Source organism: Cervus canadensis, chromosome 21, assembly GCF_019320065.1.
Source record: "Cervus canadensis isolate Bull #8, Minnesota chromosome 21, ASM1932006v1, whole genome shotgun sequence".
NCBI lineage: Eukaryota > Metazoa > Chordata > Mammalia > Artiodactyla > Cervidae > Cervus > Cervus canadensis.
Window position 1 is genome coordinate 15,901,245 of NC_057406.1, and position 23,954 is coordinate 15,925,198.

At 51.1% G+C, this 23,954-nt stretch overlaps 2 protein-coding genes across 2 annotated transcripts; both read left to right on the forward strand.

Moving 5' to 3' along the window:
- Positions 1-7,597: 7,597 nt before the first annotated feature.
- On the forward strand, positions 7,598-15,212 carry LRRC23 (leucine rich repeat containing 23). Its single transcript, XM_043440140.1, has 8 exons — positions 7,598-7,820; positions 8,314-8,486; positions 8,571-8,680; positions 9,127-9,380; positions 10,190-10,320; positions 11,851-11,987; positions 13,946-14,243; positions 14,760-15,212. The coding sequence occupies exons 2-7, from the start codon at positions 8,364-8,366 to the stop codon at positions 14,217-14,219; spliced, it is 1,029 nt and encodes a 342-aa protein (XP_043296075.1). The 5' UTR covers positions 7,598-7,820; positions 8,314-8,363; the 3' UTR covers positions 14,220-14,243; positions 14,760-15,212.
- Positions 15,213-15,337: 125 nt separating this feature from the next.
- On the forward strand, positions 15,338-23,542 carry ENO2 (enolase 2). Its single transcript, XM_043440139.1, has 12 exons — positions 15,338-15,552; positions 16,691-16,790; positions 17,293-17,388; positions 17,520-17,578; positions 17,873-17,942; positions 18,376-18,509; positions 18,732-18,954; positions 19,804-20,001; positions 21,593-21,794; positions 22,056-22,164; positions 22,322-22,380; positions 22,672-23,542. Exons 1-12 carry the CDS (start codon positions 15,379-15,381, stop codon positions 22,739-22,741), a joined length of 1,494 nt encoding a protein of 497 aa, XP_043296074.1. The 5' UTR covers positions 15,338-15,378; the 3' UTR covers positions 22,742-23,542.
- The last annotated feature ends 412 nt before the right edge of the window (positions 23,543-23,954 follow it).

The window sequence follows — 23,954 nt, forward strand, 5'->3', positions numbered from 1 at the left end:
GACCAAGAGCTGACTGTGACTCAGATCATGAACTTCTTATTGCCAAATTCAGACTTAAATTGAAGAAAGTGGGGAAAACCACTAGACAATTCAGGTACGACCTAAATCAAATCCCTTACGATTATACATTGGAAGTGAGAAATAGATTTAAGGGACTAGATCTGATAGATAGAGTGCCTGATGAAACATAGACAGAGGTTTGTGATACTGTACAGGAGACAGGGATCAAGACCATCTCCAAGAAAAAGAAATGCAAAAAAGCAAAATGGCTGTCTGAGGAGGCCTTATAAATAGCTGTGAAAGAAGAGAAGCAAAAAACAAAGGAGAAAAGGAAAGATATACCCATTTGAATGCAGAGTTCCAAAAAATAGCAAGGAGAGATAAGAAAACCTTCCTCAGCATCAATGCAAAGAAATAGAGGAAAACAATAGAATGGGAAAGACTAGAGATCTCTTCAAGAAAATTAGGGATACCAAGGGAACATTTCATGTAAAGATGGGCTCAATAAAGGACAGAAATGGTATGGACCTAACAGAACCAGAAGATATTAAGAAGAGGTGGCAAGAATACACAGAAGAACTATATAAAAAAGATCTTCATGACCCAGATATTCACGATGGTGTGATTACCCACCTAGAGCCAGACATCTTGGAATGTGAAGTCAAGTGGGCCTGAGGAAGCATCACTACGAACAAAGCTAGTGGAGGTGATAGAATTCCAGTTGAGCTATTTCAAATCCTAAAAGATGATGCTGTGAAAGTGCTGCACTCAATGTGTCAGCAAATTTGGAAAACTCAACAGTGGCCACAGGACTGGAAAAGGTCAGTTTTCATTCCAATCCCAAAGAAAGGCAATGCCAAAGAATGCTCAAACTACCACACAATTGCACTCATCTCACACGCTAGTAAAGTAACGCTCAAAATTCTCCAAGCCAGGCTTCAGCAGTATGTGAACTGTGAACTTCCAGATGTTCAAGCTGGTTTTAGAAAAGGCAGAGGAACCAGAGATCAAATTGCCAACATCCGCTGGATCATTGAAAAAGCAAGAGAGTTCCAGAAAAACATCCATTTCTGCTTTATTGACTATGCCAAAGCCTTTGACTGTGTAGATCACAATAAACTGTGGAAAATTCTGAAAGAGATGGGAATACCAGACCACCTGACATGCCTTTTGAGAAATCTGTATGCAGGTCAGGAAGCAACAGTAGAACTGGACATGGAACAACAGACCTGTTCCAAATCGGGAAAGGAGTATGTCAAGGCTGTATACTGTCACCCTGCTTATTTAACTTATATGCAGAGTACATCATGAGAAATGCTGGGCTGGAAGAAGCACAAGCTGGAATCAAGATTGCTGGGAGAAATATCAATAACCTCAGATATGCAGATGACACCACTCTTATAGCAGAAAGTGAAGAGGAACTAAAGAGCCTCTTGATGAAAGTTAAAGAGGAGAGTGAAAGAGTTGGCTTAAAGCTCAACATTCAGAAAACTAAGATCATGGCATCTGGTCCCATCACTTCATGGCAAATAGATGGGGACACAGTGGAAACAGTGTCAGACTTTATTTTGGGGGGCTCCAAAATCACAGCAGATGGTGATTGCAGCCATGAAATTAAAAGACACTTGCTCCTTGGAAGGAAAGTTATGACTAACCTAGACAGCATATTAAAAAGCAGAGACATTACTTTGTTCACAAAGGTCTGTCTAGTCAAGGCTATGGTTTTTCCAGTAGTCAAGTATGGATGTGAGAGTTGGACTATAAAGAAAGCTGAGCACCGAAGAATTGATGGGCTTTTGAACTGTGGTGTTGGAGAAGACTCTTGAGAGTCCCTTGGACTGCAAGGAGATCCGACCAGTCCATCTTAAAGGAGATCAGTCCTGGGTGTTCATTGAGAGGACTGATGTTGAAGCTGAAACTCCAATACTTTGGCCATCTGATGCGAGGACCTGACTCATTTGAAAAGACCTTGATGCTGGGAAAGATTGAGGGCAGGAGGAGAAGGGGACGACAGAGGATGAGATGGTTGGATAGCATCACCAACTTGACGGACATGAGTTTGGATGGACTCTGGGAGTTGGTGATGGACAGGGAGGCCTGACGTGCTGCAGTTCATGGGGTCGCAAAGAGTCGGACACGACTGAGTGACTGAACTGAACTGATTGTAAAGTAATTAGCCTCCAATTAAAGTAAATAAATTGATTTTAAAAAATAAAATAAAATAAATTCCTTGGTAGTTCAGACGGTAAAGAATCCACCAGCAATGTAGGAGACCTGGGTTTGATCCCTGGTTTGAGAAGATTCCCTGGAGAAGGAAATGGCAACCTACTCCAGTATTCTTGCCTGAAGAACCCCAGACAGAGGAGCCTTGGCGGGCTACAGTTCATTGGGCTGCCGAGTCAGACACAACTGAGTGTCTAAGCACAAGCTACTAAATTCCTGCAAGCCATGTGGCTCAGCCAAAGGGGGAAAAAAAAAAAAAGAATTGCAACATAGATCTTCCAAATCCTGCGGCTTACCAATTTTTCTCTCATATAAAAAATAAGTCTGGGGTCTTCCATGGTGATCTTGTTACTAAAACTCTGTGCTCCTAATTCAGGGGGCCCAAATTCAATTCCTGGCCAGGAAACCAGATTCCACATGCTGCAACTGAGAGTTTGCATGGCTCAAATAAAGATCTTGTATCCCCCAGCGAAGATGGAAGATCCTGCCTACCACCACCAAGACCTGGCTTATCCAAATAAATAAATATAAATAAATATTTAAAAAATAAGTCTGGAGATACACAGTTCAAAGCTGGTATGATAGCTTCATAATATTTTCAGTATTATAGTCTGCTTTCCACTTTTGCAGAAGATGCTTAACATCTTTAGTCATCAGGGAAATGCAAATCAAAACCACAATGAAATACCACTTCACATCCACTAGGATAGCTATAATCAAAAACAAATAATAACAAATGTTGGCCAGGATATGGAGAAATTAGAACCCTCAAAAACTGCTGGTGGAAATGTAATGTAGGGCAGTTACTTTGGAAAAAGCTTGGCAAGTTCCTCAAAAGGTTAAATATAGAGTTAACATAAGATCCAGTTACAATTCCACTTATAGGGAAAAAGCTGCCAACAAACTAAGCTAAAATATCTGAGGTCCAGTTCTATTTGTAATAGATTTTTTAAAAGAAAATAGTTTCTTCCTAAGCACTCAATATATATAGTTGAATAAATGAATGAATATATTGAAACTATAAATATTTTTAAAAATTTTAATTATTTATTATTGGCCTCACTAGGTCCTTCTTGTTGCACTCAGACTTTCTCTAGTTGTGGCAAGTGGGGCTGCTCTCTTGTCATGGCTCTCCAGTTCTAGAGCATGAGCTCAGTAGTCGTGGTGCATGGGCTTAGTTGCCCAGCAGCACGTGGAATCTTCCTGGACTAGGGATTGAACCCATGTCCCTTGCATTGGCAGGCAGATTCTTAACCCGTGGACCACCAGGAAAGTCCAAAACTGTAAATATTTAATGAATGAATATTTAATGTGGCAAAGAATCATGTCCTCCTCTTGAATCCACCAATTAAAGCATCAGTTCAGTTCAGTCACTCAGTCGTGTCCGACTCTTTGAGACCCCATGGACTGCAGCACACCAGGCCTCCCTGTCCATCACCAACTCCCAGAGTTTACTCAAACTCATGTCCATTGTGTCAGTGATGCCATCCTACCATCTCATCCTCTGTTTTCCCCTTCTCCTCCCACCTTCAATCTTTCCCAGCATCAACGTCTTTTCAAATGAGTCAGTTCTTTGCATCAGGTGGCCAAAGTATTGGAGTTTCAGCTTCAGCATCAGTCCTTCCAAAGAATATTCAGGACTGATTTCCTTTAGGATGGACTGGTTGCATCTCCTTGCAGTCTAAGGGACTCTCAAGAGTCTTCTCCAATACCACAGCTCAAAAGCATCAATTCTGCAGTGCTCAGCTTTCTTTATAGTCCAATTCTCACATCCATAGAGTTCAATATTTTGATACTCAGTATTATTTTTGTATTGGTATATTTAGGTATATAACTAAGAGAAATGGAAATATACAGCTACACAAAAACTTCTACATGAATGTTCATAGTAGCACTATTCATAATGGCCAAAAAATGGAAAGAACATGTCTATCAACTGATGAATGAAGAAATACAATAAAATCTGGTGTAAACCAGATATACAATAGAATACTGTTCAGCAATCAAAAGGGTTGAAGTACTGATATGAGCTATAATACAGATGAACCTTGAAAACATGAATGAAAGAAGCCAAACACAAAGAACTACGTGTTGTAAAACTTCATTTATATAAACTATTTAAGAATAGTTCTCTTTTTTTTTTAATGTTGCTCTGATGTTTTATTAGTGGCAGTAAATTGTAACTTATTTCAGCAAGATTTATCATTAATGACAACCATATTACCTAAATATTCTGGATTGAAACAATATTTAAATAATTAAGTTATGTGCTTCATATCTGCACACATTAAAAAGCATTTTATATGATTAAATACAAAAAGACTAAAACAATTTTTCCAGTCAATTTTAAGTAAAGAGACATCATGAGAGCTGAAGAGTTACATATTTTTCCATAGGTAAGACTATTTTTCAATGACCAAGTATTTCTGTAAGTTAGGCATGCGTGCTCAGTCACTAAGTTGTATCTGACTCTTTGTGACCCCATGGATGGTAGTGGGTTGCCCTTTCCTTCTCCATAAGAACAGTTCTGTTAGTAAGAAAGAAGGGAAGAATGCATATCAGGTAAGCAACTGTCAGTTTCTACCACAATTAATATTAAAATCATAAAAAGCTCCTACAAAGCAATTTTAAAAATTAGTGAATGACTCAGGAGCATGAGAAAGGACATGAAAAAGCATTTTGTAAAATAAATACAAACAAGGACATAAACATATTAATAAAAAGAAACAACCTCACTGGCAATCAAAAATTCAAATTAAAATAATAATTTTATGGCTATTTGATAATGGCTATTATCAAAAAGGGTCTTCCATGGTGACTCAGTGGTAAAGAACCTACCTGCCAATGCAGGAGACACAGGTTTCATCCCTGGGTCTGGAAGATCACCTGAAGAAGGAAATGGCAACCCACTCCAGTATTCTTCCCTGGGAAATCCCATGGACAGAGTAACCTGGAGGGTTACAGTCCATGGGATCGTAAAGAGTCTGACATGATTGAGCAACTAAACAGCAGCGCTCCTTGGGGGTGGACATGTTTATCCTTATTTCATAAATGTGAAAATGAAATCTCAGTAAAATGATATAATGTGCCGAGGCACCCAGCTATTGAGTGGTAGAGTAAGTTAGGAACCTGGTGTCTCTGACTTTAAAACCTTGCTAGTGCCATGATCATGGCAAACTGTGGAAAGCTCTTAGAGAGATGGGAATACCAGACCATCTTACCTGTCTCCTGAGAAACCTGTATGCGGGTCAAGAAGCAACAGTTAGAACCCTAAATGGAGCAAGTGATTGGTTCAAGATCAAGAAAGGAGTACGTCAGGGCTGTCTGCTGTCACCCTGTTTGTTTAACCTATATGCTGAGCACATTGTGAGAAATGCTGGCCTGGATGAGTTACAAGCTGGAATCAAGATAGGTGGGAGAAACATCAACAACCCCAGATAGGCAGATGATACAACTCTAATGCTACAAAGTGAAGAAGAACTAAAGAGCCTCTTGATGAGAGGGAAGGAGGAAAGTGAAAAAGCTGGCTTAAGACTAAATATTAAAGAAACTAAGATCATGGCATCCGGCCCCATTACTTCATGGCAGATAGAAGGGGAAAAGGTGGAAGTAGTGACAGATTTCCTCTCCTTGGGCTCCGAAATCTCTGCAGTCGGTGACTGCAGCCATGAAATCAGAAGATGATTGCTTCTTGGCAGGAAAGCGATGACAAACGTAGACAGTATGTTGAAAAGCAGACATATTATTCTGCCAACAAAGGTCCAGATAGTCAAGGCTATGGTCTTCCCAGTGGTCATGTACAGTTTTGAGAGCTGGACCATAAAGAAGGAAGAATGCCAAAGAATTGATGCCTTCAAACTGTGGTGCTGGAAAAGACTCTTGAAAGTCCCTTGGACAGCAGGGCGATCAAACCAGTCAATCTTAAGGGAGATCAACCCTGAATACTCACTGGGAGGACTGATGCTGAAGCTGAAGCTCCAGTATTTTGGCCATAGGATGTGCACAGATGACTCACTGGTAAAGTCCCTGAGGCTGGGAACGATGCAGGGCAGGAGAAGAGGGCATCAGAGGATGAAATGATTGGATGGCAACACTGATGCCATGAAAATGAACATGGGCAAACTCTGGGAGATGGTGAGGGACAGGGAGGCCTGGCGTGCTGCAGTCCACGGGGTCGCAAAGAGTTGTACAACAACAACAAGGAGTACCATGATACTAAGTGAACAAGACAGGGCAGGAGCTGATATTTCCTGATTTTCAACTCACCACAATCTCCATCAGACTGCTTTTCCTGTTACATAGTCTGTAAGTTAGCAATCACATGATATCTTACCTTGTGACCTTGCCATATCTACATCAGATGCAACAGGATTGATAACATTCCCCCTCCCCCAGGTAGGAATTGTGTCATAAATATTAATCTCCCTGAGCCTTAGTCTCCGTTTCTCCCAAGCAGCTATCTCACAGGACTGGGGTGGAGATTCAGTAGCACTTGCAAAGGCATCTCACGTGATGCCTGGCACAAACGCTCCAGAAATATTTTTTGCATCTCAAGCTCTCTTTGCAATCTCCTTCAACAAGTCACACAGATTTGAGTGGCTGGGTGTGGCTGTATTGGTTCTTGTCAATGATGATTATGATGTTGATAATCTTAGTTCCTGGACCAGGGATCAAACCTGTGCCCCTTGCAGTGGAAGTGCAGAGTCTTAACCACTGAACCACCAGGGAACTCTCTCGATTATTATTTATGTGACTGTGTTGGAAGAGGATTATTATCCTAGGCTCCTGTTGGATTTTCTCTCTTCACATATCACACAAAAGGTTTGCATCAAAGGATGAGAATGGAATGGTCCCACGCTGGATTCAGCAATCCATAGAGCGCTTCAGCATAAGTCATATTCTTACTCCATCTCTGTCAGTTGGTACCCTTAAGCCTATTTTACAGATGGGAAAGTGGAGTCTTAGATAAATTGCTGGTAGGTAAATTGCTAGTAAATTGCAGATCTGTCAAGACTCCAACGCAGGGCTTTAGATAACATTGGGCCTGGGCTCCTTCCATTCCTTGAAGCCACCAGCCAAAAGTCTACTTGAAAATAATCAATGGGTGGGACCTATGAGAAGGTGGGGGAACCAGACCTTGGTATTTCTAGCTCTTGGTATTTCTCCACCTTTTGCTTCAGGGAATGAGTTGCTTTTGAATTCACAGTACTCCTGCTTTGAGGTAGTCTTAATTCCTTAAGGTCTCAGGTGACTTACTGGCTAGCCCCGCCCTCTGCCCCTCCCCTCAGTGTACTAAGTAAGCCACGCCCACTGGCTTTTTAGCCCTGGGCCAATTACCGCGCCCCATCCGGGTTCCTAGGACTAGAAACCTGGGCTTGTCACCAGGCAACTACTGGCCTACTGGCTTCGCGGCGGATTTTCAGTTCGGTTATTCGCAGCTCCCCTCAACGGCTGCCAGCTGCGGGAGCCTAGTGCCCGGTACCCCGTTGCCATAACAGCAGTATACAACGCCTCCTTCTCCCTTGCCCTCTACAAGACAGCCCTTCTCTCTCGGGGTCAGATCTCTCCACGACAGCTTCTGGTTGAGCAGAACCAGGGTCTGTGTCCCTTCTGCCAAAGAGGATTGAGTGGGAGGGTTGGAGCCTGCGTGACCGGCTGGTGTCCAGGAGGGGACAGGGAAACGTGGGATGGGAGAGTTAGAAGAAAGGACTGGAGCAGGGGTCAGGGATGGAAAGGGAGGGGAGGTGTCTGTAGGGGATTCTGGAGAAGAACTTCCAGGCAGAAGTGGGAAGAACTGGCGAAAGGGGAGCCCAGGAAGCTGGACAACTAGCTGCTGGAGGAGTTGGAGCCACTGAGAAGGGCTGAGAAGGGCAGAAAAGGTCCTGGGGGGTCTGGGAAAGCATCCAAGGGGAAGGGATCCTTGGTGGGAAGTATGAAGTGGAGGTTGGGAGTCAAAATGCGATGTTCACAGGGATGAGGTAAGAAGCATGGCCGGCAGGAGATCTGGGGGGTGATAGGGTGATGGGAGGGGTACCCATTAATGGAGGTGAGGGAGAGAGCATTGGCTAAGACTGAGATCATCTCTCTCAGAGTGGGGACCCAGCCTGCTCTGACTCCAGAGCCTTCAGCAGGGAAGACAAATGTCAGATGAAGATGACCTGGAAGACTTCGAGCCAGACCAGGATGATCTGGAAAGGGAAGATGATGAGAAGGATACGGAGGAGTGGGAGGACTACAGGAAAGAGGGAGAAGAGTCCGAGGATGTGAGAACTTGGAAGCGGAGGGGTCTGGGGTTAAGGGCTGGGGTTGGGCTGGAAAGGCATGCCTGAGTCCACTTCCTCCTGCAGTGGATATCCACACCCCTCACAGAGGACATGATGAAGGAAGGGCTTTCTCTGCTCTGCAAGACGGGTAATGGACTGGCACATGCTTATGTCAAGCTGGAGATTAAAGACAGGTATGTTTATGGGGGACCAGAAGCGGGCCGAGGTGGTGGGACCTAGTCTCCTTTCTCAACCTCCATCCTGGGTGTTTTGGCTGAGTTTGGATCTCTGTCATCCTGGGCCAGCTAGGAGGGGGAAGGATAGAGTCTACTTCTCAGGACACTGTGACCCCCTGCATCAGAGCTGGCCTGCGGCATTGGAGGCCGTAAGGGGATAGGGTTGGGTGGAGATTCCAGATGGACTCCCTTACTTGTCCTTCAGAGTGCTGGTTCTCAGCCCTTCACAGACATAAGGTCCTGCTCACTGTTGAGAACCCACCTGCCTTCTCCTTCCCCTCCCAGACTCATCCATCTGTCAGTCACTCTCCGCTCTAAGCCATCTTCACGCTGCCCTCTGCTTTAGTACCTCTGACAGCCCTTGCTGGATTCTTAACCCTGACCTGGCCTCTACCACCTCCTAGGGATCTGACAGACATCCAGCTGTTGCGTTCCTACATCCATCTGCGCTACGTGGATGTTTCCGAAAACCACTTGACAGACTTGTCCCCACTCAATTACCTCACCCACCTGCTCTGGCTCAAGGCCGATGGCAACCAGCTGCGGAGTGCCCGGCTGAACGAACTGCCCTACCTGCAAATCGCCAGCTTTGCCTACAACCAGATCACTGACACGGAGGGCATCTCTCATCCTCGTCTGGCCAGCCTGGATCTCAAAGGTGGGGACTTAGGATGGGCCACGCACAATTCCTTCCTCACCTGGGGCCAGTAGCAGTGGGCAGCATGGCCCTTGGCTGTGCGACACAGCAGCCTACATTCATTCACTCATTCTTTCAGACACCCGTGGCAGTTCACGACGACAGTTCTATGTGCTGGAGATGTAGGAGTGAACCAAAGAAATTCCCTATTCTTGTATAGCTTACGTTCTAGTCAGGGAAGGCAGGCAATCATCAATGATCACAATATTTAATTTTATTTATTTTTTGGCTGCGCCATGCAGCATTCAGGATCATAGTTCCCCAAGTAGGGATCAAACCAGTGCCCCTGAGTAGAAGTGTGGAGTCTTAACCGTTGAACCACCAGGGAAGTCCCAACGATCACAAAAAATAAGTAAATTTTTATAAAGCATGTTAAAAGGAGATAAGCGCTAAAAAACAGAACAAAAAAAGAAAAGTAAAATGAAAAAATAGATCGGGGTAAAGGAAATGGGTGGAAGGAGGTGGTGATTTCAAACAGGTTGGCTAGGACAAAAGTCATTGGGAAGTTAACACCTGAGCGAAGACTTGAAGGAGGAAAGGGAGTTAGCTGCATGGATTGTGGGGCACCCCTCATTCATGCCTCAAAGACTTAGGTGGGCACATCCCTTGCGCCCTTGGACTACCAGACCATCGCCCCAAGGCCCCGCGGGTGTTACATCTGGAGCTGGCCCTCCTGGTATCCACCTGGCATTAGAGAGGATGATGCAGAGGCGCTATTGCTGAACACTCGGGGTGGCCCTCTGAACCCTTAACACCCTCCTTCTCCTCAGGGAACCGCATCCACATGGTGACAGGTTTGGATCCCCAAAAACTGATCAGCCTGCACACGCTGGAGCTTCGGGGGAACCAGCTGAACAGCACCCTGGGAATCAACCTCCCTAAGCTGAAGAACCTCTTCTTGGTAGCATCCTGGGTCACAGGGTGGTGGGCGCTGAAAAGGGGGCACTGTCCTGGGGGCCAGGATGCCAGCTTCTAGTAGACGGTGGTTTAGTCGCCAAGTCGTGTCTGACTCTTGCAATCCTATGGACAGAGGAATCCCCCAGGCTTCTCTGTTCATGGGATTTTCCAGGTAAGAATATTGGAGTGGGTTGCCATATCCTCTTCCAGGGGATATGTCCTCCTTCCCGACCCAGGGATCAAACCCTCTTTTGCACTGCAGGTGGATTCTTTACCACTGAGTCACCAGGGAAGCCTGGCTTCTAGTGGACTCACCTACTAACTTCATCATCCTTATGATAATTGGCATTATTTCCAAACACTGAGCATTTGCTTGGTGCTCAATGCTGTGAGGATGCAAAATCCAAATAGACAACGTGTTTACCAACTAACAGGGCTAATAATACACAGCGTGTGGATGACATAGAGACAGTTTGCTTTGATATAGGTTGGGACACCATGTGCATAACTGAGGTACAGACATCAGGCTAAGGAGGCCACGTAGGTGTCTAGTCTTTTAATTTTTTTTTTTTTTTGGCTGGGCCATGCGGCATGTGGGATCTTAGTTCCCCAAACTGGGCTTGAACCCATGTTCCCTGCGCTGGAAGTCTTAACCATTGGACCACCAGGGTAGGTCCTGTGTCTAGTCTTTTAGGCCCCTGAGATTCTTCATTCCAAGATGCTGCTGAGGCCATGTCTCCTTGGTGGAGCAGTGAGGCTCTTGGGCTGGGGGGTAGTGGGGGTGGGTTGAAGCATCTCCTTAATCAGAGGTGGCTGTGGTGGGCTGGATAGTAGGGTTTACTGCTAATCTTTGTCTTGGTTGAAAGCTTCTCCTGGATTCTTTATTATCTACATGGATCTCTACTCACCTCCGCTCCCCTTTCGCACCCTCTCTTCCTCTTAGATTTGCTCTTTTGCAAATCTAAGTAAAGAATCTGCCTGCAATGTGGGAAACCTGGGTTTGATCCCTGGGTGGGGAAGATACCCTGAAGAAGGGCATGGCAACCTACTCCAGTATTCTTGCCTGGAGAATCCCTATGGACAGAGGAGCCAGGCGGGCTACAGTCCATGGGGTCTCAAAGAGTCAGACACAACTGAGTGACTAGCACACACATACACATACATATATATAATTCATTATTGGCTGTGCTGGGTCTTCATTGCTTTACTCCAGTTGCGGCGAGCAGGGGCTACTCTCTAGTTGTGGTGCAAGGGCTTCTCACTGTGGTGGTTTCTCTTGTCGTGGAGCACAGGCTCTCGGGTGCCTGGGCTCAGTCGTGGGTCCCAGGCTCTAGAGCACAGACTCAGTAGCTGTGGTAGGTGGGCTTAGTTGCTCTGCGGCATGTGGGGTCTTCCCTGATCTATGTCTCCTGCACTGGCAGGCAGATTCTTTACCACTGAGCTACCAGGGAAGCCCTGCCACATCTCTTTCTGATTTCTCTTCCTTCTCCCCCCGACCCCCTTTCCCCATCTATCTACTGTATCCTGGGTCTAGGCCCAGAACATGTTGAAGAAGGTGGAAGGCTTGGAGAACCTAAGCAATCTCACTACCTTGCATCTTCGAGACAACCAGATTGAGACTCTGAGTGGTTTCTCCAAGGAAATGAAATCATTGCAGTACCTCAACCTAAGGTATGCATCCCTCCAGGCCCACCTCACCCTTACCCCTGACCAGGAGCCACCTTGGACCCTGTGTTCCTCTCTGGTCCCAGTCCCCCAGTTCCAGCCCACTCACAGATTCTCCCCTCATCCTCCGTCCTCACCCCTCCTTTCCTGACTGTCTTCTGCATCAGTCCTAATTGCATGCAGCACTGGAACCTTTGTAGCCTGAGACTCCTGAATCCTATTCATTCCACTCACATACTGAGAACACGCTATGTGCCAGGCCTTGTGCTGTGCTGGGAACCATCTGAAGGAATCAGAGATGGTTCCTGTTCTCAAGGGACTCACAGTCTGGCTCCATCCCATATAAATTTCCACTGCTCTTCTCCATCTCCTGGGCCCCAATTCCCCTTCCAATTTCCAGCCTCTCTTCTCCTGAGTCTCCCCTGTAAGGGATGGCCCCATACTGATTTCAAACACAAGGTGTGCTCAGATATGAGGCAAGGGGAGTCATTAGAAGAAAATCTCTAGATGGAAAGGCACTAAAGATCACGCGAGACTTTCCTGCAGCAGCTCCTGTCTGATGGGGGATTTTATGTGTGTATCTTTAAGCAAAGATGTAAGGAAATTGCCTGCTTAGTCACCAAGGCCAAATCCTCTTCGAGGACGGCAATGGAAAGAGAGTCTCCGAGTAAGGAGTGGTGGTTGTACCTTGAAGCCCAGAGTCCTGCCCTCACTCTTGGATTTAGCTCTGCCACCTTGGTCTGGTACAGTGGAGGGTGTATTGTTTTCCTGTCAATGGTATGCATGCTAAGTTGGTTCAGCTGAGACCCCATGGACTATAGTTTGCTAGGCTCCTCTGTCCATGGGATTTCCCAGGCAAGAATACTGAAGTGGGTTGCCATTTCCTTCTCTAGTTAATGGTATAGATAGGGATAATGGACCTTCCTCAGTGGATATTAACCAGGGGTGTTTGGAAGTAAGTGTAGGAGGGAGGGTTTGTCTCAGTGACTGGGAGGTGCCTCTGGGGCCAGAGACCTGAAAACAAGGACAGTCCAGCATGCAGTGCATGTTGCACTCCCCACGAGAAACACCATGCGTGGTTCAGCCCCTCCCTTGAGATAGGGCTGAAACATTCGAGCCTGATTTCACAAAGCTGTGAGCCAAGAGCATGAAAATAAACACAGAGGACCATACAATGGGGGCTTCCCCAGTGGCTCAGTGGTAAAGAATCTGCACAGGTTCGATACCTGGGTTGGGAAGATCCCCTGGAGAAGAGCATGGCAATCCACTCCAGTATTCGTGCCTGGGAAATCCCATGGATAGAGGAGACTGGTGGGCTACAGTTCATGGGGTCGCAAAGAGTCAGACACAACTGAGTGACTAACACACACTTGAGTTTCCTATAAAATGAAGCTGAGGTTAGGACCTACCCCTCAGGGTTATCGTGAAAATGTCTGTAGCTGAAACAGGGATGGCGGACCACTGAGGGGTGAATAGCTGAAGCAACTGAGCAACGCATGCATGCACAGTACCATGAGGCGCTTTGGGGGGAGCTTACTCTTTGGGCTTCTTCCTGAGGGAGTACCCAGATAGCACCGTCTCCATGAGCTTAGAGTCCAGTTCCGTCTCTGCTGGCTCTGGTCCCACTGTCTAATCTCTCTGGTTAGACAGAAGCCTGTCCTTGTAAGGGAGATTCCTCCCTTGTCCCCAGCTACAAGACAGGGTTGAGACCTAGCTTTGCTGTTCCAGAAGGAGACACACGACACGTTACAGAATAGACCATGGCCCTGAGGGTTCCCCAGGGTGGAACTGATTGGAGCAGGGTTGCCCAGCACTTCTGTCTGCAGCAAATCCAGCCAGTCCATGGAGGCTATGTTTCTAGAGGAACCGGAGTCCCGTGGGAGATTCCCCCGCGGGCCCCAGGCCTGGCAGCTGGCCTCTGACACCCGCATTCCCTGGTGAACCCCTCCTGCCCGCACCGGCAGGGGCAACATGGTGGCCGACCTGGGGGAGCTCGCCAAGCTGCGGGACCTGCCCAGGCTGAGAGCCTTGGTGCTGCTGGACAACCCGTGCACCGATGAGAACGACTACCGCCAGGAGGCCCTGGTGCAGATTGCTCATCTGGAGCGCCTGGACAAGGACTTCTATGAGGAGGAGGAGCGGGCTGAGGCTGAGGAGATCCGGCAGAGGATGAGGGAGGAGCAGGAGCAGGAGCCTGAAGCAGAACCTGAGTCGGAACTGGACCAGTCGTCCACCTAGCAGTTCCCCTGGCCTCCAAAGACAGTAAGGAAGGGGGCGGGGAGGCAGGAAGACTGGCTGAAGAGCTGCTGTAGGGAGGAGGTGGGTGGGGAAGTCAGGGGCAAGGAGAAGACTTGGGGGCACCTGGGTTAGGAGTCACGGGTGTCTCACGGGGAGAAGAAAGAACCAGAAGGGCCTGGGAGGAGCTGAGAGGCAGAGGTGATATATCAGAAAGCCCGAGGAGTAAGCCCCAAGAATGGTGTGGCAGGCAGAGATGAGGGTGTGGCTGGGCAACCACACCTGATGGAAAGGCTGGGTCAGGGGCTTTGGTGGGGTGGAGGCAGGGCCTGAGGACTGGGCCTAGGGAAGAAGGCGGGAGAGGAAAATCCTGCACTAAAGAGCCGAGGCTAAAAATGCCAGGACAGGGGCAGAAGGAGGGCAGAATGAGGCGGAAAGAGACAGAGGCTGTGAGCCCAGGGAAGGGTGGCAGGTGGCACTTCAGTGGGGCAGAGGAGGGGGGTGCGGGTGGCCAGAGGCTCAGCTTCTACCTTCTTCCTCCAGGCGATCAGGGGGATGCTGGCCCCCAAAACTGAGAAGACCCCAGTCAGGGGGTGCCCCACACTTATACCCCACCCTCATCCAGAGACAGAAGATGCCCACTCTTGTCCCAGACCTGCGAATTCATCACAGCGTGCCGCCCAGGCTACTCACAGGCATCTGGGCAGTGATGACTAGGGGGCAAGCAGCCCCCAGGGCAGGTCTGGAGGGAGCCAGGCCTGGATGGGCCCCAGGTGCTGCGTGAGGCATCTGCGGAGGAGCTGTGGAGGCGGTAGCATGGGTGTGAGGAACAGTTCGCCTTTCCAATAAAGAGACGTTGGGAAAAAAAAAAGAGAGAGAGACATTGGGATACTTTGGTGTCTGATTCGGTTTGTGAGACCCTTGAGTCCTTCGTGGGCTTTCCTGGCTGATCACTGGCTTGAGACTGACTGTTACTTTCCAGGGGGGTCTGGGTGTGGGTCTGAGCGCGCGTGGGCGGTGGGGGGCCAGGTCCTGGGTGGTCCCCAGCCCCTCCCACGTTGCTCTCCTCTAGCCCTCCCCGCCCCATCCCATCGGCCCCCCATGCGTGCTCCTGCGTGCGCCTCCGCCGGCGGCTCCTGACTCATCGGGGGCTCCGGGTCACATGCGCCCTCCCGGCCCTATCGGCGCCTCCCCCCGCCGCCCGCCGCCCGCCGCCGCCTGCCGCCCGCCGCCCGGGAGCAGCAGCCGCCTTCGCCACTCCCGCTCTCTCTGCGCCGCTGCCACCACCACTGCCAGCCCCGCCGCCACCGCCACCGGCTGGGTCCGCAGCCCCGAGGTGAAGCCCCTCCGGCCCCCTCCCCTCGCCGCTGCGCCCCCGCTTTCTCTCCCCGGGCCTCGCGCATCCCTCGCCCCGCCGCTCTGCGCACCTGCTCCACCACCCGCGCCTCCCCGGCACCTCCCTTCTCGGCCTCCCCGGGCCGCTGCTCTCGGTCTGAGGCCGTCGCCCCGTGGTCATTCGGGCGCCAGGCCTCTCCGCACCTGCGTGTGTCTGACTGCGCCTTTCTCTACCCTTGCGGGCCCCCTCCCTGTATCCCTCTGCCCCTCCGGTTCCGTCGAAGATAAGCGTTCGGGGTCTCCCGGGACTGTGCGTTTCTACCCTGGCACGTCCGTAGACGTGCATCGGGGAGATGTCTTCCCTCACCCTTTCTCAGCATCCCCAGACTTCCTCGAGACCCCCGCGGCCCCTCCTCCCCTGCATCGCCCTCTCCCGTTACCGCGCCGCTCTCCGCCGCACGGGGAGGGGTGCTTGGAGCGGAGAGTCTGTCCAGGGCCCGAGGGAGGACCCGCCCAGCTTTGCCCCTCCCCACCGTCTCCCCTCCTTCTCCCTGCCCATGGCAACCCCGAAGACGGAGGATCCTCGCTCCGGACTCGTCTCCCATCTCTCGGGAAGAGGCGGGACACACATTTGGAGGGAGATTGGGACCTCGGAGTGGTGGGAGGGATGTTAGCTTGGGTGGGATGGGGGCTCTGGAGGAAAGGCCCCCCTCCGCTGCCCAGACGACCCGTGCTCTTCTTGACGCCAAAGGAGAAGTGCAAGCCTGGCGGCCGTACCACCCCGAGGAGAGCTGGGGGCACCCCTCCAGCCGGCGGCCGAACTGCTGAGGGGGCGAGGGAGTCACTGCCGCGCCCCTCCTCTCCTCCCTGCAGTGTCCTCCCATCTCGTCGTTTGATCGTACCCCGCCCCCCACTGCAGTGACCTCCCCTTCCTCACTGCATTGACCTTCTCCTCTCCCTACGGGCGGGGGGATCCCTTCTACGGCCGGCGACTGCACCCAGCTCCTCCCAACCCCCCACCCACTGCAGTAACCTCTTTCCTGTCGCTCCCAGCCTCCCAGCCTCTGGCCCCTCCCACTGATCTCAGGCTCCACCCCTCTAAGCCTCTTATCTTTCTCCTTCCTTCCCTGCCACCCAAGGAGATCCTAGGCATCATGTCCATAGAGAAAATTTGGGCCCGGGAGATCCTGGACTCCCGTGGGAATCCCACGGTGGAGGTGGATCTCCACACTGCCAAAGGTAATGGGCACCTTCCCACAGCCCCGGGGCTGGGTGTACCTACCGGCCTGGAATGGGAGGATTCCCAGTGGGGGTGCCCTGCTGGGCCAGGCTCAGGAGCCTGCAGTCGGGGAGTAGACCTTCCTTGTCCAGGGGTGCCGTGATAGGCCAGTCTCTGTGTGCTAGTTTAGTGTGTGTGCTCTGTGTGTGCGCACTGTGTGTGTGTGTGCACCGTGTGTGTGTACCGTGTGTGTGCACTGTGTGTGCTGCCTGCAAAGCTCCATTTCTCTGGTATCCTCCTTGTGTGTGTGGGACCTCAACTGGGTGGATGAGGAGGCCACCGCTTGTGTATCTGCTGCCTTGTGTGTGTGTGTGTGTGTGTGTGTATGTGTGTGTGTATGTGTGTGAAGCAGTGTGGGGAGCAAGCTGGATGTGCCACAGGAGTGCAGAGCTGCAAGGCTGAAGGAATCCCGGGTCCCTGTGCTATCCTCTCCATTCTCTTTCCGCGGCCTTCCCCTCCCAGGTCTTTTCCGGGCTGCGGTGCCCAGTGGAGCTTCCACCGGTATCTACGAGGCCCTGGAGCTAAGGGATGGGGACAAACAGCGTTACTTGGGCAAAGGTGAGGCCTTTTGTCTTTTCCGGGTTCCCTGTCCCTCCGCTGGGGGGAGGGACATGCCCATCCCCAGCCCTCTTCCTGCATGCCTTCCCCTACCTGGTCCCTCCTGGCCTGACCTCTCCGCCTCTCCCCAGGTGTCCTGAAGGCGGTGGAACACATCAACACCACCATTGCCCCGGCCCTCATCAGCTCAGTGAGGCCTGCTCTTTGCTGGGGGTGGGGACAGGGTCCTGGAGGGAGCCCTGGATTAGGGGAGGGGGAAGAGGAGGGAGAAAGGGCCACCTCTGGGGAGTCATGGTTACTGAGGGAAGGGGGCCCCGTTGTTACGGGGGCTGAGTCCCCTAATTCAGACAGGCCACTATCAGAGGAACCTGGGGGAACCCTGGTGGACGTGAGCCTGTGTGTGGATGGGGGAGGGGTGCCTGTCTTAGGTGTCTTAAGGTCCAGCCTCCATCCCGGCTCCCGGTGATGGGGCCTCTGCTATCAGGGTGTGTCTGTGGTGGAGCAAGAGAAGCTGGACAACCTGATGTTGGACTTGGATGGGACTGAGAACAAGTGTAAGCAGGGGCTGGGAGACAGTGGGCGTGTGGGGGGCCGGGGGCGGGGCACGTGGAACAGACTGAGAAATGAAGGAAGGAAGGACAGCTGAGGACTAGCCCTTCTCGTAGCCTCCTCCAGTGGGAGGGAGTGACATGAGACAGAAGGGAGAACTCTGCAGCATAAGGAGGGGGGAGTTGGTGGCAGAGAGTCTGTGGTCTCAGGGATGTTTGCAAGAAGTGAAGCTCACTGCCCTTTCTGATCACACCCCGCCCCCTGCTATTTGCAGGATAGGATGGATGAGGTGTTGCTGGATTGGGGGGGTCACACGTGTAAAGTGTTTAGGTGACATCGTTAGCCTTCAATAAATGCCAGCTATTAAAAAAAAAATAGGTGAGGGCTGGAAGGGGAAGAGGACATGTTTGATCAGTGCCTTCCTCTATAATCTCTCAGCCAAGTTTGGGGCCAATGCCATCCTGGGTGTGTCCCTGGCCGTGTGTAAGGCAGGGGCTGCCGAGCAGGAACTGCCTCTTTACCGACACATTGCCCAGCTGGCCGGGAACTCAGACCTCATCCTGCCTGTGCCGGTGAGCACCGTGCCTCTTCCAGGGGTGGGTGGGGAGGAAGCATGAAGCCTTGGGAGACTGATGGGAGAAGAGTGATTGGGGCAGCTCTAGGGAGAGGACAGGGGCCATGGGATGGAGGGTTCTGAGTCTGGAAGCTGGGGGAAGTTTGGGCCCTTGGTTGGCACTCCTGGGGGTGGAGAGGGAAGAGCTCTGTGACTTTTTCTGTCCTCCCGTGGCTCCCAGGCCTTCAATGTGATCAACGGTGGCTCTCACGCTGGGAACAAGCTGGCCATGCAGGAGTTCATGATCCTCCCGGTGGGGGCCGAGAGCTTCCGGGATGCCATGCGACTTGGGGCGGAGGTCTACCACACACTCAAGGGCGTCATCAAGGACAAATACGGCAAGGATGCCACCAACGTGGGGGATGAAGGTGGCTTTGCCCCCAACATCCTGGAGAACAGTGAGGGTGAGACCAAGACCCTACTTCCAGCTCGGTCTTGCTCCATTCCGGGACATCAGGAAGGGCCACATGCTTCACTGGGTCCCCAGGAGGCTGCGTGAGTGTCCTTGAGCTACGAGGTCCCAGTCCTCGGAGTGGGTACCAGAGGGCCTCACAAATTCATGTGCAGGCCTAAGAGGACCACCTTTACCTGTCCAGCCAGATGTGTCAGTATCTGCAAGTTCCCACGGAGCCCTAAAGGATTTGGGGAGGTGGTCCACGTGACCCGTGGGATCCATTCTCACCATGGATTCTAGTTTGATGAGATACCCCGAACTCTAAATCTATCCCATCTCCACCCCAACCTCTTAGGCCTCTAGGATCCCTAATTTTTTTCCCTGCCCTGGCAGAAACCTTAGCGTGAAGAGAAACTATACAGGCAGGTAGTGGCTGAGAGTTAACTTTTGGGGGCCAAATTGCCTGGATGTGAACTTTGACTTGAAGAGTTACTGGCTGGTGATCTTGCTCACTGAACAGTCTCTGTGCTTGTCTTTCTTATCTGTAAAACAAGAATAACAACAGTGTCTACCTCTTAGCATTATTGTGAGGATTAAGTTAGATCATAGGTGTAAAGTGCTGAGGTGACATAGTTAGCCCTCAATAAATGAAAACAACAAACTGTTATTAACAGAATTCCATTCCCCTGCCTTCCTCGAAGGTGGCCTGCTTATCGCAGTCCTGGGAATAACCCCAAAACAACCTTAAGCAGAACTCTCCCCAGCAACAGCCCTCCACCTCTGCTCTGAATTACTTTCTTCCTCTCATTCCTCCTTGGCCACCCTTCCTGCTGATGACCTCACTGTATTCCATCCCCAGCCTTGGAACTGGTGAAGGAAGCCATTGACAAGGCTGGCTACACAGAGAAGATTGTCATTGGCATGGATGTTGCCGCCTCGGAGTTTTACCGCGATGGCAAATATGACTTGGATTTCAAGTCTCCCGCTGATCCTTCCCGATACATCACCGGGGACCAGCTGGGGGCCCTCTACCAGGACTTTGTCAGGGACTATCCTGGTGAGAGCAAGGGCTGTGGCCGGGGGAGGGCAGGCGGCAGGCGGGGGTGTCTTGGGGGCAACTCTGGACCTGGTGAATGCTGACCCAGATGCTAGGTAGAGATGTCCTGAGAAGTGCCTGAGAACCAGGGATGGGGTGAAGGGGTCTCCTGCAGAGGCTGGGCTTTGGGTGTCCTGTGAATGGGCAGGAACCCGTGATGAATCTGTTCCAACTGCTTTGGATCCTGATTAAGGTCACCATCTCTGAAGCTGCTGGGGTCATGGGGCGGGTTTGGAAGGACCGGGGCACAGTAAGGCTTCCCTGGTGGCTCAGTCGGTAAAGAATCTGCCTGCAATGTGGGAGACCTGGGTCCGATCCCTGGATTGGGAAGATCCCCTGGAGGAGAACGTGGCCACCCACCCCAGTATTCTTGCGTGGAGAATTCCAGGGACAGAGGAACCTGGGGGGCTGCAGTCCTTGGGGTCACAAAGAGTCAGATACGACTGAGCAACTAAACACAGCACAGCAGAGGCGCAGTGAGAGGCTAAGACTGGAAGCATCGCAGTTCAGGGTGTTCAGTTGATAAACCGGATGCTGGGGAATTCCCTGGTTGCCCAGTGGTTAGGGCTCTGTGCTTTCACTACCTAGGGCACGGGTTCAACCCCTGGTTCAGGAACTAAGATCCCACAAGTCACCAGCTCAGCAAAAAAAAAAAGAAAGAAAACAAAACTGATGCTGAACGGGGCTGGGCTGTTGTATGGGTGAGGAGGAGCTGAAGTACCTTTCGCAGGCCTCCCAGTGACTCTTATCCCTGGAATGGAAGCAGTTGGTTTCCATTTCCTGAGACACAGCAAGAGAAAATAGGCATAAACTGCAGAATGAAAGGTTTCCAATAGCCATGAGGAGGGTTTCCTGGTAGAAAATAGGAAAATGCAAAGAAAGGTTGTGAGAAAGTTTCTGAACCCTTGTTTTCTTTGAAAGGTTTTGTGAAAAAATCAAGATAAGAATGAGTCAGGGGGAACTTCCCTAGTGATCCACTGGCTAAGACGAGGTGTTCCCAATGCAGGGGGCCCAACCAAGACCTAGCGCAGCCAAATGAATAAAAAATAAATGTAAATGAAATATTAAGGGGTGGGATGGGGAGGAAGGTGGGAGGGAGGTTCAAGAGGGAGGGGGCGTAGGTATACCTATGGCTGATTCATGTTGATGTTTGGCAGAAACCAATACAATATTATAGAGCAGTGTGTATTAGTCCTTCAGTTGTGTCGAACTCTGTGACCCCATGAACTGCAGCCCGCCAGGCTCCTCCATGTAATTCTCCAGCAAGAATACTGGAGTGGGTGCCATTTCCTTCTCCAGGGGATCTTCCTGACCCAGGGATGGAGCCTGGGTCTTCTGCATTGCAGGCAGATTCTTCATTGTTTGAGCTATCCTTCAATTAAAAATAAATAAATTTAATTATAAAAAATATTAAATAAAAAGAATGGGTCAGGGGAGGCTTATTTCAGAGGGGAGGAGGCTGAATTGGCCAGGGAATCTGATCTGTCCATGCAAGGACTCTAAGCGGGGCGTTCTCGCCTGATGCAGAGCCCCCTCACCGTTCTCCCAACAGTGGTCTCCATTGAGGACCCCTTTGACCAGGACGATTGGGCCGCCTGGTCCAAGTTCACAGCCAACGTGGGGATCCAGATTGTGGGTGATGACCTGACAGTGACCAACCCCAAGCGAATCGAGCGGGCGGTGGAGGAGAAGGCCTGCAACTGTCTGCTGCTGAAGGTCAACCAGATCGGTTCGGTCACTGAAGCCATCCAAGCGTGAGTGCCTCTGGGCCCTCCCCCACTCAACCCGTTTCTGCAGGACGCCTCCTGCCAGTGCCCCAGCCCAGCCTTGCCCACAAGTGCAGAAGGAGGCAGGGAGCCCTGAGTCACCTTCATGGCTCTTCTGGTTCTCCTCCCTCCATGCCCCCCGATTCTCTTTCCCCCTCCTGGACAGCTTCCCTCCAGGTGTTTCTTGATCAATGTCAGGGCTGGGGAGAGCATGTGGGCTGGGCTTCACTGCTGCTGCACCAAATGCAGGTGCAAGCTGGCCCAGGAGAACGGCTGGGGGGTCATGGTGAGTCACCGCTCCGGAGAGACTGAGGACACGTTCATCGCTGACCTGGTGGTGGGGCTGTGCACAGGCCAGGTGAGCCCAGGGAGCCCGTTGTGCAATTGGGGGGTTCTAGGCTCAGGTCGCTCTCCTTCCAGGTGTTTGTGGGCACCATGGCAATTTCGAGGGAGTGTAAGTTCTTCATGGGGTGAAAGGGTGGCCACTGAGCTGTTTGTCTTTTGGGATATTTCAGATCAAGACTGGCGCCCCGTGCCGTTCTGAGCGTCTGGCTAAGTACAACCAGCTCATGAGGTAAGGGAGCCCAGGGAATGGAAACCCAGGGCTCCAAGGGTTACAAGCTATGTGTGTCCACCATTTTGTCTCCAGTGCCCAGGGCCTGGAGGACAGTAGATATCCAGAAAGTATTTAGTTTTGAATGATGGCCTGATTGATGACCCATGGAAAGCCAGGGAATGCCCTCACTCAGGCCAGGCCCCAGGAGCACGTGGTGCAAGGGGCTTGGAGGATGTAGTGGGGGAACTCCTGGGAAGAGAAGCAGGGTCCTTCTGCTTGGCCGTTTCCTTTCTGACTCGTCTCTCTCAGAATCGAAGAAGAACTAGGGGATGAAGCTCGCTTCGCGGGACATAACTTCCGCAACCCCAGTGTGCTGTGAGTTCCTCCCTGCCTGGAGACCTGGAACCCCCTCACTCCGTCCTCTTCCTGGATCCTCTTCTTTCCGGTCCTGCTCGAAATTTCCACCCTGACACCGGCTCACCCTCCGCGCTGCGCCTTGGCTGGTCTAGCCTTGCCGTCTCTGCGCTCCCACCCTCTGGGTTCCGCGCTCTCCGCTTCTCCCTCCTTCCTCTTCTCTGTCCTTGAAAACTGGCCATGGACTGAGGACCGTAAGGGCATCCGCAGAAGACCCATTGGGGTCCCTGTGGAGCGTCTGGGTTGGTTGTCGAGGTGTGTAGAGGGGCCGTGTGTCGTGTGTGCTTTGCGCTGAGTCCACGTGTTTCCAGGCTGCATATGAAGCAGGAACTGGGCAGTGCTGAGTGTGAGTACTGGGGAGGGCTGGCTGCCTGCTCAGGCCTGGTCTAAGGCTCCACTGTATTATTTATTCATTTATTTATTTTTCATTCATCTTGTTAATCAATCACTTCGCCATTACTCCGGGGCCTGAAAACTGGCCTGACTGGAGTGGGGACCATGTGTCTGTATTTCACGTGACTGTAGGTTCTGAGATGGCCTGGGGTGGGGGTCCTGCTGGAACTGGAAGGGCAGCAGAAAGGGGCCTCAGTGACGGCTCCTGGGCCAGAGGTGGGGCTGTGCGCCTGGGGACTTGTCCCCTGTCCCTCTCCCCCCAGCCCTAGCTTCCCCGTTCTTCCTCCAGCTGCACCCGTGCCATGTTTCACAGCTGCCAGCACCTCTGTGGCGCTGAAATGAACACTTCCATTAAAGTCTGAGTCACCGTGCATTCCTGTGTCTGAGGAGTCTTACTCTAGTCTACATGCGGGGAGAGAAGATGGAGCTCCTAGAAGTGGGGAAAACTGGATAGCAAAGATGACAGGTGGGCTTCCCTGGTGGTTCAGTAGTAAAGAATCCACCTGCCAATGAAGGAGACACGGGTTTGATCCTTGATCCGGGAAGATGCCACATGCCACAGAGCAACTAAGCCCAGTGTACCACAACTACTGAGCCTGTGCTCGAGAACCTGGGAACCGAAACTATTGAAGCTTGCACGCCTCCCTAGAGCCTGTGCTCTGCAACAAGGGAAGCCCACACACCACAAGCAGAGAGTAGCCCCCCCAAAAGCCCAAGCAGCAATGAAGACTCAGCACAGCCAACAAAAAAAGAAAAAAAAAGCTGGGGAGGGCACAGAAAGAGGA